Source organism: Perca fluviatilis, chromosome 20, assembly GCF_010015445.1.
Source record: "Perca fluviatilis chromosome 20, GENO_Pfluv_1.0, whole genome shotgun sequence".
Classification (NCBI taxonomy): Eukaryota; Metazoa; Chordata; class Actinopteri; order Perciformes; family Percidae; genus Perca; species Perca fluviatilis.
In genome coordinates this window covers 35,989,903-36,005,387 of record NC_053131.1, presented here as the reverse complement: position 1 = coordinate 36,005,387, position 15,485 = coordinate 35,989,903, and the positions used below count along the sequence as shown (strand labels likewise).

General features: G+C 43.8%; 1 protein-coding gene across 1 annotated transcript; it reads right to left on the bottom strand.

The window, feature by feature from the left end:
* Nucleotides 1-527: 527 nt before the first annotated feature.
* Nucleotides 528-13,594, bottom strand: rcor1 (REST corepressor 1). The gene is made up of 13 exons (XM_039787017.1): nucleotides 13,119-13,594; nucleotides 12,341-12,400; nucleotides 12,070-12,150; nucleotides 11,717-11,769; nucleotides 6,859-7,020; nucleotides 6,338-6,453; nucleotides 5,641-5,719; nucleotides 4,335-4,385; nucleotides 3,818-3,964; nucleotides 2,891-2,968; nucleotides 2,723-2,780; nucleotides 1,073-1,314; nucleotides 528-885 (listed from the first exon to the last, which is right to left on the bottom strand). Exons 1-13 carry the CDS (start codon nucleotides 13,306-13,308, stop codon nucleotides 853-855), a joined length of 1,350 nt encoding a protein of 449 aa, XP_039642951.1. The 5' UTR covers nucleotides 13,309-13,594; the 3' UTR covers nucleotides 528-852.
* Nucleotides 13,595-15,485: the final 1,891 nt, after the last annotated feature.

Genomic DNA, 15,485 nt, shown 5'->3' with positions numbered 1-15,485 from the left:
ATATATATTATATATATATACATATATACATATATATATATATATATATATATATATATATATATATATATATATATATATATATATATGTATATATATATACATATATATATATATATATATATATATACATATACATATATATATATATATACATATACATATATATATATATATATATATATATATGGGTAATACATAAAGGTGCATTTATAAATCAAATACATAGTACATGGAGTACGTAATCAAGAAAATGTGTGTGTGTGTGTCTGTGTGTGTGTTGGGGGGGTCTGTATGTGTGTATATGTATATATGTGTCTGTGTATATATATATATATATATATATATATATATATATATATATATATATATATATATATATATATATATATATATATATATATATATATATATATATATATATATATATATGTGTGTAAGTCTCTCTTGTAACTGACATTTCTAAACATCGAGATGTTTTTGTGTCATATTTGTTCTAAAAGCAGAAGAAGTTAAAGAGAAGAACGTGAAGAAGAATCCATTTATTGAACTTTGGTTTTACAGTCACACCCCCTCCCTGAGTGACATCATCCAACATGGCCGCCACCCCAACAAACAGAGAAACCGAAAGAGACAAAAGATTAAAAACATTATAATAATAAAACAAAATAATAATCAGGCCCCGCCCACTTTGATTGGCAGCTCAGGTCCGATTTCTGATTTGTCCAGAGAGAGCAGGGAGGCGGGCTCAAACCGTTTGAAGTCCAACACACAAAAAATATAATAAAATAAAATAATAGTCATGATGATGTCATGATGATGTCATAGAAGCAGAGGGGCGGAGTCAGAGAGTCAGGAGGCCAGAGGCTTCTGGGAGTCGGAGTCCTGCAGAGACAGACAGACAGACAGACAGACAGACAGACAGACAGACAGACAGACAGACAGACAGACAGACAGACAGACAGACAGACAGACAGACAGACACAGTTAGTTACACAACGGTAAACTATATTTTGGGGTTAGTTGTATGAAAGCAGTCCGAGCAGCCAGAGAGGATTGTGGGACGCCTCACCTCCTTTGTGTCCTTGGCAGAGCCGTCGTCCTCCTCAGCGGGACACTCCTCCATCTTGTCCTCCATCTTGTCCCCCCCGCCCCCGGCCCCCTCCAGCCCATGCTCAGCCTCCCACTCCTGCAGGACCTCGTCCAGGTTGAACCGCCGTCGGTAGTTCACCAGGAAGTTCTTCACCTGCACCACCGACTTGTTACCAATCACGTCTGAGATCGCCTGGAAGTCCCGCCCATACTTCCTGATGGCTGCGTGTCATTGGACGAGAGGGAGAGAGTCACTGACTTAGAGGTTTAATTAAAGGGGACTCTCTGTCTCCATGTCTGAGTGTCTGATGGAACAACAATCTGTGAACCTGGTCCAGTATTAAACCAGAACCAGGCTGTAATGTAACCCTACAGGACTAATGTTCAGCAGCAGTTAGAGTCACTAAAAGTTCTGTTGTTGCTGCTGACTCGGATTATTATTCTAAGTGTGTGACAACATTATGGGATGGATCCCTACAGAGATAGACCTTTTAGTTAAAGAGTAAAATCGTTTTAGTTTAACATGAAACAGCCCCAAAATCACCATCACCAAACTCCACCAGACTCCATGTAAATATTCAGGACTTTTATCATCGTAAAACACACTTTATTCAAAGTGGACAGACTACTAGAAACTGGTGGAGATATGCTGGCTCTATACACGCTAAAAGTCCTGATTATTTACATGGAGTCTGGTGGAAATATGCTGGCTCTATACACGCTAAAAGTCCTGATTATTTATATGGAGTCTGGTGGAAATATGCTGGCTCTATACACGCTAAAAGTCCTGATTATTTACATGGAGTCTGGTGGAGATATGCTGGCTCTATACACGCTAAAAGTCCTGATTATTTACATGGAGTCTGGTGGAGATATGCTGGCTCTATACACGCTAAAAGTCCTGATTATTTATATGGAGTCTGGTGGAAATATGCTGGCTCTATACACGCTAAAAGTCCTGATTATTTACATGGAGTCTGGTGGAAATATGCTGGCTCTATACACGCTAAAAGTCCTGATTATTTACATGGAGTCTGGTGGAGATATGCTGGCTCTATACACGCTAAAAGTCCTGATTATTTACATGGAGTCTGGTGGAGATATGCTGGCTCTATACACGTTAAAAGTCCTAATTATTTACATGGAGTCTGGTGGAAATATGCTGGCTCTATACATGCTAAAAGTCCTGATTATTTACATGGAGTCTGGTGGAAATATGCTGGCTCTATACACGTTAAAAGTCCTGATTATTTACATGGAGTCTGGTGGAGATATGCTGGCTCTATACACGCTAAAAGTCCTGATTATTTACATGGAGTGTGGTGGAAATATGCTGGCTCTATACACGCTAAAAGTCCTAATTATTTACATGGAGTCTAGTGGAAATATGCTGGCTCTATACATGCTAAAAGTCCTGATTATTTACATGGAGTCTGGTGGAGATATGCTGGCTCTATACATGCTAAAAGTCCTGATTATTTACATGGAGTCTGGTGGAGATATGCTGGCTCTATACACGCTAAAAGTCCTGATTATTTACATGGAGTCTGGTGGAGATATGCTGGCTCTATACACACTAAAAGTCCTGATTATTTACATGGAGTCTGGTGGGGTTGTCCTATAGGTTTACCTTGTACAGCGAGCAGCTGCTCCTCTGTGGTCCAACGATTGTTAAACTTCTGATTCGCCTGAAATAAAAACAATAACGTCATGACGACACAAAGAGCAACTACAGCACCAACAACAGTTTGTGTTGCCGTGGTTAGCACGGGGCAACAGTCTGTGTTGCCACGGTTACCTCGGGCTGTCTGAACTCGTCTACTCCTGAGATGATTTTCTCCTTCAGAGAACTGTTGGACTGTTTAATGGTCTGAATCTGAAACACAGAGAGACAGGTTAGGAGAGAGAGACAGACAGACAGACAGACAGGCAGGCATGCAGGCAAGCAGACAGGCATGCAGGCAGGCAGACATGCAAGCAGACAGGCATGCAGTCATGAGGGCAGGCAGTAAGGCTGTGCAATTAATTGAAATGTAATCGTGATTATGATTTTGGCTCCCAATGATCACAAAAACTGAATAATCAAGAAAAACTATTATTTGGCTCATTACGTTTTGCAGTAAACTCAGATTTTCTCTTTTGTTCTGAATGAAAAAATAAAATTTAGTATAAAGGCAAATTTCACAGTTGTATGTATTTTTTTTTCTGTTGATTTATTTAACTTTTTCCAGTTTTTTAAGTTCAATAATTGCCACATCATTCCAGAAGCCAACGAGTAATCGTGTTAAATTATCGCAATTTCAATATTGACTGAAATAATCGTGATTATATTTTTTTCCATAATCGAGCAGCCCTAGCAGGCAGACAGACAGGCAGGCAAACAGACAGACAGGTTAGGAGAGGGAGAGAGAGAGAGAGAGAGAGAGAGAGAGAGAGAGAGAGAGAGAGAGAGAGAGAGAGAGAGAGAGAGAGAGAAGCAGGCATACAGACAGGCAGGCAGGCAGACAGGTTAGGAGAGAGAGACAGAGAGACAGGCAGGCCAGGCAGGCAGACAGGTTAGGAGAGAGAGAGAGAGAGAGACAAGCAGGCAGGCAGACAGGTTAGGAGAGAGAGAGAGAGAGAGAGAGAGAGAGAGAGAGAGAGAGAGAGAGAGAGAGACAAGCAGGCAGGCAAGCATGCAGACAGACAGACAGGGAGACAGGCAGGCAGGCAGACCGACAGGTACCTGTCTCTTGATGGACACCAGCTGACAGTCCAGATGTCTGATGACTCCCTGAGCAGACGAAGACGAGAGAGAGACCACGTCCTGCTGGTTCAGAAACATTCCTCTGGGAGGACGCTTCTTCAGCCGCTGGGACGCCTTACTGCCCGTCTACAGACAGACAGGCAGACAGACAGAGAGATAGGCAGAGAGACAGACAGGCAGTAAGGCAGAGAGACCGGTAGAGAGAGAGAGAGAGACAGGTAGAGAGAGACAGGCAGGCAGTAAGGCACAGAGACAGGGAGGGAGGGAGACAGACAGACAGGCAGGCAGTAAGGCAGAGAGACAGACAGAGAAACAGGGAGACAGGCAGAGAGACAGGCCAGCAGTAACGCAGAGAGAAAGACAGACAGACAGACAGTTAAAAACATGGTCTCCAGGATACAGTAATATTAACTGATAATCCATCACTTTAGTATGACATCATTAAATTAACTGAAGCCATTATGACATCATTATGACATCATGTGTCTGTCGTTACCTTGAGTCCAGCAGCTGGTTTGACCTCTGACCTCTCGGATCCACAACTCACCTGGAACACAACCACACATACACACTCAGTACTCAGATTACTGCAGTAAAACTACTAATACCACACTGTAATAATACTCTGCTACTGTAACCTGTACCAGTTGTGTGTTTAAACGTCTCATCAACTCAGATGGACTACATGTAACTAGTAACTAAAGTAACTAGTAACTAAAGTAACTAGTAACTAAAGCTGTAGCAGATGAATGTAGCGGAGTAACTAAAGTAACTAGTAACTAAAGTAACTAGTAACTAAAGCTGTAGCAGATGAATGTAGCGGAGTAACTAAAGTAACTAGTAACTAAAGTAACTAGTAACTAAAGCTGTAGCAGATTAATGTAGCGGAGTAACTAAAGTAACTAGTAACTAAAGTAACTAGTACCTAAAGCTGTAGCAGGTGAATGTAGCGGAGTAACTAAAGTAACTAGTAACTAAAGTAACTAGTAACTAAAGCTGTAGCAGGTGAATGTAGTGGAGTAACTAAAGTAACTAGTAACTAAAGCTGTAGCAGGTAAATGTAGCGGAGTAACTAAAGTAACTAGTAACTAAAGCTGTAACAGATGAATGTAGCGGAGTAACTAAAGTAACTAGTAACTAAAGCTGTAACAGATGAATGTAGCGGAGTAACTAAAGTAACTAGTAACTAAAGTAACTAAAGCTGTAACAGATGAATGTAGCTGAGTAACTAAAGTAACTAGTAACTAAAGCTGTAACAGATGAATGTAGCGGAGTAACTAAAGTAACTAGTAACTAAAGTAAACAAAGCTGTAACAGATGAATGTAGTGGAGTAACTAAAGTAACTAGTAACTAAAGCTGGAACAGATGAATGTAGTGGAGTAACTAAAGTAACTAGTAACTAAAGCTGGAACAGATGAATGTAACGGAGTACCAAAAGTAACTAGTAACTAAAGCTGGAACAGATGAATGTAGCGGAGTAATCTAAAGTAACTAGTAACTAAAGCTGGAACAGATGAATGTAGCGGAGTAAACTAAAGTAACAACTAATGTAACTAAAGCTGTAACAGATGAATGTAGCTGAGTAACTAAAGTAACTAGTAACTAAAGCTGGAACAGATTAATATTTTTAACTAAATAACTAGTAACTAAAGTAACTAGTAACTAAAGCGGAGTAGAAGTAGAAAGTGGCATGAAAAGAAAAGACTCAAGTAAAGTATAAGTACCTCAACATTGGGTACTGTAGTGCAGTACTGGAGTACATGTACTTAGTTACTTCCCCCCAGAGTAAAGAGTAGTTTACCTCCTTCTTGTCGTCTTTATTGGGGGGTAACTCTGAGTCACTGGGAGGGTTCATGTTTCTGTCTTCCACTTCATCATCGCTGAAACACAGTTCATTTTTTATTACAACCCACCCGAACCTGGCTGAAACACCCCAGAGCTCATTAACAGGTTAACATGTCTCTAGTGTTCAGCTAACCTGTCTGTCTCTCTCTCTCTAGTGTTCAGCTCACCTGTCTGTCTCTCTCTCTAGTGTTCAGCTAACCTGTCTGTCTCTCTCTCTCTAGTGTTCAGCTCACCTGTCTGTCTCTCTCTAGTGTTCAGCTCACCTGTCTCTCTCTCTCTCTCTAGTGTTCAGCTCACCTGTCTGTCTCTCTCTAGTTTCTGCACTCCTGTGTCTTTTTTTTTTTTTTTTTTTTTTTTTTTTTGTCTCACTCGTCTCTCTCTTAGTGTTCAGCTCACCTGTCTCTCTCTCTCTCTCTCAGTTTCCAGCTCACCTGTCTCTCTCTTTTGTGTTCTCACCTGTGTTTTCACTCCTTCTCTCTCTCTCTTTAGTGTTCAGCTCACCTGTCTCTCTCTCTCTCTCTCTTTTCAGCTCACCTGTCTCTCTCTTGTGTTACCTGTAGTGTTTCAGCTCACCTGTCTCTCTCTCTCTCGTGTCTCAGCTCACCTGTCTCTCTCTCTCTCTCTCTCTGCATACCTGTAGTGTTTCAGCTCACCTGTCTCTCTCTCTCTTGTGTTTTCGGGTCTGTCTGTCCATCAGACTTGTTTTACTGCGACTCTTCTTCCACGAGTAATAAAAGCGAACCAGACTGGCCATCGACTTATCAGGTAACTGCAACAACAGAGAGACACACGGTAACATGTACACCCTCCGTACTGGTTATTTTTATTTTTTATCTTTATTATTTTTTTATCTTTATTATTTTTTTATCTTATATATATATATATATATATATATATATATATATATATATATATATATATATATATATATATATATATATATATATATATATAAAGCCCATGAGAACCGTGGAGAGTCAACCCCCAGTTGACCAGATTGTGTTTTGTGTATACTCCGTGCTGGTAACAGGGAGCCTGGTTGGTATCATATAGCCGTTACACAGTTAATCAGCAGTATGACAGAGGTACAGATAGCGTCCATGATAACTGGAGCCGAATCAGAACCCTGGACTCGGTGCATCCCTAAAATGAGGTGGTTTCCGTGGTGACGTACCATCTGCTGGATGCGGTGGAAGCTCTTCCCGTGGAAGCTGAAGGCCTGCTCGAACAGGACCCGGTCCTCCACGGTCCACTCATCAGGGAACGGGGTGAAGTTAGGCAGGTCGGCCAGAGACTTCTCTATGTTGTGTTTATGCCAGAAGAGCATCCCCAGAGCCTACAGACAGAACAGACAGACAGACAGACACACAGACAGACGAAGAGAGACACACAGACAGAGACACAGACAGAGACACAGACAGACAGACAGACACAGAGAGAGAGAGAGACAGACAGACACACAGACAGACGAAGAGAGACACACAGACAGAGACACAGACAGAAACACAGACAGACAGACAAACAGACAGACAGACAGACACAGAGAGAGAGAGAGAGAGAGAGAGAGACACACACACACAGTTAGTAGTTTGATTCAATTCAATTTCAATACAATTTTATTTATAGTATCAAATCATAACAAAAGTTATCTCGAGACACTTTACAGATAGAGTAGGTCTAGACCACACTCTATAATTTCCAAAACCCCAACAATTACAGTAATTCCATCAAGAGCAAGCATAGCAGGCTATCGCGCACGGTTGCCGAGGAAAAACTCCCTTTAGGAAGAAAACTCCCCCCACAACTCTTGGTAGGTGGCTTGAATGGGCCGGGGTTGGGGGGTGATGAACAGTGGTGATAATAGTCACATTAAAGATAATGGAACAGTGACTTTGAAGGTTATCGTGGAAGTTCATGTCATAGCAGGGCACATCGTGTCATACTGAGTAGTGCTGTCCCCTATACCGGATCCAGACTACTCTGTGCATAGGAACATCACAGCAGGACATTGCGGGATGTAGCGTGGCGCTGCAGAGCATGGGTGGATGCGGCGGACGCAGCAGGACGCGGCAGGACGCAGCAGGACGCCGCAGGACGCTGGCAGGACGCTGTGGCAGGACGCGGCAGGACGTGGGCAGGAGCAGGACGGTAGGACGCAGCAGGACGCAGCAGCTTGCAGGACGCAGCAGGACGCAGCAGGACGGACGCAAGCAGGACGCAGCAGGACGCAGCAGACGCCGGACCGGTAAGTAGAATCAGGGGAAACCGGCAGCTGGTGGTAAAGGCCCTTGGACCCACCAACCAGACGGGCAACGGCCCGTGAACGAAGTCTCACGGCCAGCCAGACTCCCCAAGTCGGTCCAAAAACTCACCGGGTTACGACTTGGCAAGCGTCGTACGCGAGCACAGAACGTACAGCAGGCGGCGCTAATCTGTACGGTCACCCCAAAAAAATAAATAATAAATAATGAACGTGTCACGTGGGTCTGGTTTCTCCCCGACTATAATGGCGGCTCGTTCAGAATACAATCTCATATTTTACTAAGATCCCCACTCGCCATTTCGGGTAAATTATTTAACATAAGTGCACCGATTCGCTAGACAAGGGTTAGCTCTCCACCAATCAGATTGGTCATTGAGTCCGACTGCCCGCCCTCTGATTCAACAAGTCAAAATGGCCCAAATGAAGGCAGACGGACTCTATGACTGACGATGGCACAGAACACACCGAACAGTCACCGAGCTCACCAGACTGTCAGACGGACGATTATCAGGTTGGTGGGGCAGGACCTTTATCAGGTTGGTGGGTGCGGCCAGAATCAGCTATTGGCGGGTCAGGTTGGTGGGTCGGGAACCAGTCTAGTTGGTGGGTCAGGTTGGTCGGGCTGTGACCCTTATCAGGTTGGTGGGTCGGGAACCATTATCAGGTGTGGGTGGGCCGTAAGTGGGTGGCGTAACCATTATTAGCTGGGTGGGTCTAAGTGGTGGCAGACCTTTATCAGGTTGGTTGGTCGGGAACCATTATCAGGTTGGTGGGGTCAGGACCTTTACCTAGGTTGGTCAGGACCTTTATCAGGTTGGTGGGTCAGGACCATTATCAGGTTGGTGGGTCAGGACCATTATCAGTTTGGTGGGTCAGGTTGGTGGGTCAGGACCATTATTAGGTTGGTGGGTCAGGTTGGTGGGTCAGGACCTTTATCAGGTTGGTGGGTCAGGACCATTATCAGGTTGGTGGGTCAGGACCTTTATCAGGTTGGTGGGTCAGGACCTTTATCAGGTTGGTGTGTCAGGACCTTTATCAGGTTGGTGGGTCAGGACCATTATCAGTTTGGTTCAGGTTGGTGGGTCAGGACCATTATTAGGTTGGTGGGTCAGGTTGGTGGGTCAGGACCTTTATCAGGTTGGGTAAAATGCTACCTGGGTCGGTACCGTGACCTTTTCGGTTGGTGGGTCAGGAACTTTATCAGGTTGGTGTGCAGGCCGGACCTTTACCGGTTGGTATGTGGGTCAGACCCTTTATCAGGTGTGGGTTGGTTGCACCATATCAGGTTGGTGGGTCGTAACTTTATCAGGTGTGGTGGGAAGAACCATTATCAGTTTGGTGGGTCAGGCTTCTGTAATCATCATGTTTGGTGGGTCAGGTTGGTGGGTCAGGACCTTTATCAGGTTGGTGGGTCAGACCATATTATCTTGGTGGGTCAGAACTTTATCAGGTTGGTGGGTCAGGACCATTATCAGGTTGGTGGGTCAGGACCTTTATCAGGTTGGTGTCGGGACCAGACCATTTCAGTTTGGTGGGTCAGGTTGGTGGGTCAGGACCATCATTTTGGGTCAGGATATGGTGTGCCGACCTTTATCAGGTTGGTGGGTCAGGACCATTATCGGTGTGGTGGGTCAGGACCTTTATCAGGTTGGTACGGTCAACCATTATCGGTGTTGGTAGGTCGACTTTATGGAGGTTGGTGCGGTCAGGACCTTCCATCGGGTTGTGGTCAGGACCATTATCAGGTTGGTGTGTCAGGACCTTTATCAGGTTGGTGGGTCAGGACCTTTATCAGGTCGTGGGTCAGGACCATTATCAGGTTGGTGGGTCAGGACCTTATCAGGTTGGTCGTCAGACCATTATCAGGTTGGTGGGTCAGAACCTTTATCAGGTTGGTGGGTGCAGAACCATTATCAGTTTAGTGAGTCAGGTTGGTGGGTCAGGACCATTTATTAGGTTGGTGGGTCAGACCATTATCAGGTGTGGGTGAACCATTATCAGTTTGGTGGGTCAGGTTGGTGGGTCAGGACCATTATTGTTGGTGGGTGGGGCTGGTAGTCAGGACCTTTATCAGGTTGGTGGGTCAGGACCATTATCAGGTTGGTGGCGTCAACCTTTATCAGGTTGGTGGGTCAGACCTTTACCGGTTGGTGTGTACCAGACCCTTAATGGTTGGTGGTCGTGCACCATTATCAGTTTGGTGGGTCAGGTTGGTGGGTCAGGACCATTATTAGGTTGGTGTGTGGTTGGTAGTCCGAACCTTATCAGGTTGGTGGGTCAGGACCATTATCAGGTTGGTGGGTCAGGACCTTTATCAGGTTGGTGTGTCAGGACCTTTATCAGGTTGGTGGGTCAGGACCTTTATCAGGTTGGTGGGTCAGGACCATTATCAGGTTGGTGGGTCAGGACCTTTATCAGGTTGGTGGGTCAGGACCATTATCAGTTTGGTGGGTCAGGTTGGTGGGTCAGGACCATCATTATGTTGGTGGGTCAGGTTGGTGGGTCAGGACCTTTATCAGGTTGGTGGGTCAGGACCATTATCAGGTTGGTGGGTCAGGACCTTTATCAGGTTGGTGGGTCAGGACCATTATCAGGTTGGTGGGTCAGGACCTTTATCAGGTTGGTGGGTCAGGACCATTATCAGTTGGTGGGTCAGGTTGGTGGGTCAGGACCATTATTAGGTTGGTGGGTCAGGTTGGTGGGTCAGGACCTTTATCAGGTTGGTGGGTCAGGACCATTATCGGTTGGTGGGTGGTGGAGACCTTTATCAGGTTGGTGGGTCAGGACCATTATCAGCGTGGTGCGGGCAACCTTATCAGGTTGGTGGGTCAGGACCTTTATCAGGTTGGTGGGTCAGACCATTATCAGGTTGGTGTGTCAGGACCTTTATCAGGTTGGTGGGTCAGGACCTTTATGCTGGTTGGGGTCAGGACCATTACCAGGTTGGTGGGTCGGGACCTTTATCAGGTTGGTAGTCAGGACGCATTATCTGGTTGGGTGGTCCGGACCTTTATCAGGTTGGTGGGTCAGGACCATTATTACGTTTGGTGGGTCAGGTTGGTGGGTCAGGACCATTATTAGGTTGGTGGGTCAGGTTGGTGGGTCAGGACCTTTATCAGGTTGGTGGGTCAGGACCATTATCAGTTTGGTGGGTCGGGCGGGGGGGGCGACCATTATTGGGTGGGTGAGGGTTGTTAGGTGCGAACCTTTATCAGGTTGGTGGGTCAGGACCATTATCAGTTTGGTGGGTCAGGACCATTATTAGGTTGGTGGGTCAGGACCATTATCAGGTTGGTGGGTCAGGACCTTTATCAGGTTGGTGGGTCAGGACCATTATCAGGTTGGGTCGGACCATTATTAGGTTGGTGGGTCAGGACCATTATTGGGTGTGGGTCGTACAAGGACCATATCAGGTTGGTGGGTCAGACCATTATCAGGTTGGTGGGTCAGGACCTTTATCAGGTTGGTGGGTCAGGACCATTATCAGTTTGTGGGTGGGGTGTGGGTGGAGTCGACCATTATTAGGTTGGTGGGTCAGGCGGGTGCGGTCAGACCTTTATCAGGTGTGGTCAGGGCCATTATCAGGTTGGTGGGTCAGGACCTTTATCAGGTTGGTGGGTCAGGACCATTATTAGGTTGGTGGGTCAGGACCTTTATCAGGTTGGTGGGTCAGGACCTTTATCAGGTTGGTGGGTCAGGACCTTTATCAGGTTGGTGGGTCAGGACCATTATCAGGTTGGTGGGTCAGGACCTTAAAGTGAACACTCACCTGCTCCATGTTGTAACCGTGTTTCTCTTTGGCCAGGCCGATGTACTCGTCCACTGAAACACACAACGCAGCGTCAACATGTTAAACATCAGCATCAGGCTGGCGTTCATCTGTTAAATGTGGCGTTTCTTACACTGAGTCTGGTTCAGACAGCTGCTGGTTTATCTGTTAAATGTGGCGTTTCTTACACTGAGTCTGGTTCAGACAGCTGCTGCTTTATCTGTTAAATGTGGCGTTTCTTACACTGAGTCTGGTTCAGACAGCTGCTGCTTTATCTGTTAAATGTGGCGTTTCTTACACTGAGTCTGGTTCAGACAGCTGCTGCTTTATCTGTTAAATGTGGCGTTTCTTACACTGAGTCTGGTTCAGACAGCTGCTGGGGATCCAGACCAACATGCCCAGGTTCTCTCTGCGCTGAGCCGCCTGGGCCACATCTGGAAACACAGTTAACAACATTAATATTATGGTATTAACTTCAGACACACACACACACACAGTTATTAACATTAATATTATGGTATTAACTTCAGACACACACACAGTTATTAGTCTGTCTGAGTGACAACTTGTGTTGTTGGAGGCTACCTCTCCCCCTGCTCCAGGCTACCGTGTTTACACTCTTACCCGGGTCAAAGTCCGGAACCACGGCCTGGTACTGAGCTCCGACCCGCATCCCTCCTCCACCTACACACAGACACACACAGACACACACACACCTCTTTACATATTCTAACAGTTATGTTAAATGTTGTAAAGCCTTCTGTAATAACATCTGTTCCTTAATCCCTGACAGATAACTTGGGTTGTTCGAGGCTATACAGATGCTAACAGATCCCCCCAGATGCTAACAGTTCCCCCACACATGCTAACAGTTCCCCCCAGATGCTAACAGTTCCCCACAGATGCTAACAGAACCAGAACTATTTCCTCAGCGGTCTCCACAGTGACAGATGCTCCATCTGAATATCTGTGACTACTTGTGTTGTTCGAGGCTACACAGATGAACTTTTTTTGTCCACCCAAATGTTCTAACTCAGCAGATCCCCACGGTTATATTCTACCAGCCAGTGGCTGATTTAACCAGAATCTGGCTGGTAGATGGTGCTAATGTTGGACCTGCCCACCGATGCTAACACACAAAATATGTCTATAATGACATCTATGTTCCTTAATCCCTAACTGACAATTTGGGTTGTTCGAGGCTATACAGATGCTAACAGTTACCCCCAGATGCTAACAGCTACCCCCAGAAGCTAACAGTTACCCCCAGAAGCTAACAGTTACCCAGAGATGCAGATGTAACAGTCATGTTAAACGTTTTAAACTCAGAAAGCCATATCTGTGTACCTTAATCCCTGACTGACAACTGTTCGAGGCTATACAGATGCTAACAGTTACCCACCATGCTCCTCGTCGCTGCTGGACCCGGAGCTCCCCTCTTCCCAGCAGTTGTTGGTGCCGGTTCCGTTCCCGGACAGACTCTTGCCCCCGGTCCCGGGTCCCCCGAGTCCCGGGGAAGAGGAGATTCCCGCCGGGGCTCGGCCTCTCCTCTTCCCCGGAGCATCCGGGTTTCTCTCCAGCATCGCCGGCATCAGCGGAGCTAACTGCTAGCCGCTAACTCAGGCTAATAGTTAGTTAGTTAGCTAGTTAGCTGCTCTGCTAACAGAACAGGAGCTGAGCGGAGTGTTCCGCCCGGACAGCAGCTAACAAAGCTAGCAGCTAACAGAGCTAACAGCTGACCGATGTAGCCGAACTCTGAAAACTATCCAATAAAAACCCGGTTCTGCTTCTGAACCGAGACTTTAATTATCTAAAACACAATCATCGGCTACTCACGGCAGCATTCTCCACTTCCGCCGGGCCCTTCAGAATAAAAGGCTGGTTACCAAAAGCCCAAAGTGTAAAAAACTTCAAAATAATGTCTTAAAAAAGCGAAAAAAATATTTTTTGAAATGCGTCAAAAACATTAAAAAAGTATCAAAAACTGAGCCGTCAGAAATAACGTGGGGAAAGCCTGACATTTTTTCAAAAGAATTTTGGAAAAAACTTGCCCAAAAAAAGGTGTGTAGCCTAGGCTAAACTCTCACCTTCCCCTGGATGACGTGGAGCACAGAAGAGGAGCTCGTGCGTCTCTCCCTATGGTCTCTCCTCCGGAAAAAAGCACCAAAAAGCCTAAAAAACTTCTAAATAATGTTTCGAGATATGTGTCAAATACTAATACTAATAATAATACTAAGCCACAAACTTCAGGCCGTGGAGCCGACTACTCTAAACCTCTGAGGGGGGGGGGGTCTGGTTTCACACATTATCACTGGGGGGTCCCAGAAAATATTCAGTGTCAAACATTTCATAAAACATATAACATTTCATATATATATATATATAGATGCATGCCGTTTAGGAAATTATTATATATACATGTAAAGTCTGAATATATTGAATAAAAGTCTGAATATATTGAATAAAAGTCTGAATATATTGAATAAAAGTCTGAATATATTGAATAAAAGTCTGAATATATTGAATACAAGTCTGAATATATTGAATAAAAGTCTGAATATATTGAATAAAAGTCTGAATATATTGAATACAAGTCTGAATATATTGAATAAAAGTCTGAATATATTGAATGAAAGTCTGAATATATTGAATGAAAGTCTGAATATATTGAATAAAAGTCTGAATATATTGAATGAAAGTCTGAATATATTGAATAAAAGTCTGAATATATTGAATAAAAGTCTGAATATATTGAATACAAGTCTGAATATATAAAAGTCTGAATATATTGAATGAAAGTCTGAATATATTGAATGAAAGTCTGAATATATTGAATGAAAGTCTGAATATATTGAATAAAAGTCTGAATATATTGAATGAAAGTCTGAATATTTTGAATGAACCTTGAATATATTGAATACAAGTCTGAATATATTGAATAAAAGTCTGAATATATTGAATAAAAGTCTGAATATATTGAATTATTAAAAAGTCTGAATATATTGAATAAAAGTCTGAATATATTGAATACAAGTCTGAATATATTGAATGAAAGTCTGAATATATTGAATAGTATTTGAATGAAACTGAAAAAAAAAAAAAAAAAAAAAAAAAAAAAAAAAAAAAAAAAAAAAAAAAAAAAAAAAAAAAAAAAAAAAAAAAAAAAAAAAAAAAAAAAAAAAAAAAAAAAAAAAAAAAAAAAAAAAAAAAAAAAAAAAAAAAAAAAAAAAAAAAAAAAAAAAAAAAAAAAAAAAAAAAAAAAAAAAAAAAAAAAAAAAAAAAAAAAAAAAAATATATTGAATAAAAGTCTGAATATATTGAAAGAAAGGTGTGTTGACATTAGCCTGGTGAAAGGGACCTGCCTGACCAAAGAGGTTCCTTTCATTCAGTCTTCCATGATGAAAAAGTTACATATTCACACTGTGTTGATTTATTAGATATAACTAGTCTATAGTCACCACGTTTCAGCTACAGGATGCTCTGGTGCTGCCAGATGTGCTTCATTAGGCCAGATGTGAGTCCCCTTCCTCTGTCTCTGTGTCGGGGTTCTAACCTCCGGTGGATCTGTGAGGACTACGCTGCCGTGCTAAGCGGTTGGAGTGAAGCCGGTTCGGACCGCTGAAACTTTGGGCTTTACACACCAGTTTGAAGTACACACACACACACACACACACACACACACACACACACACACACACACACACACACACACCGACAGACACACACACACCGACAGACACAAAGACACAGACACACACACACACACACA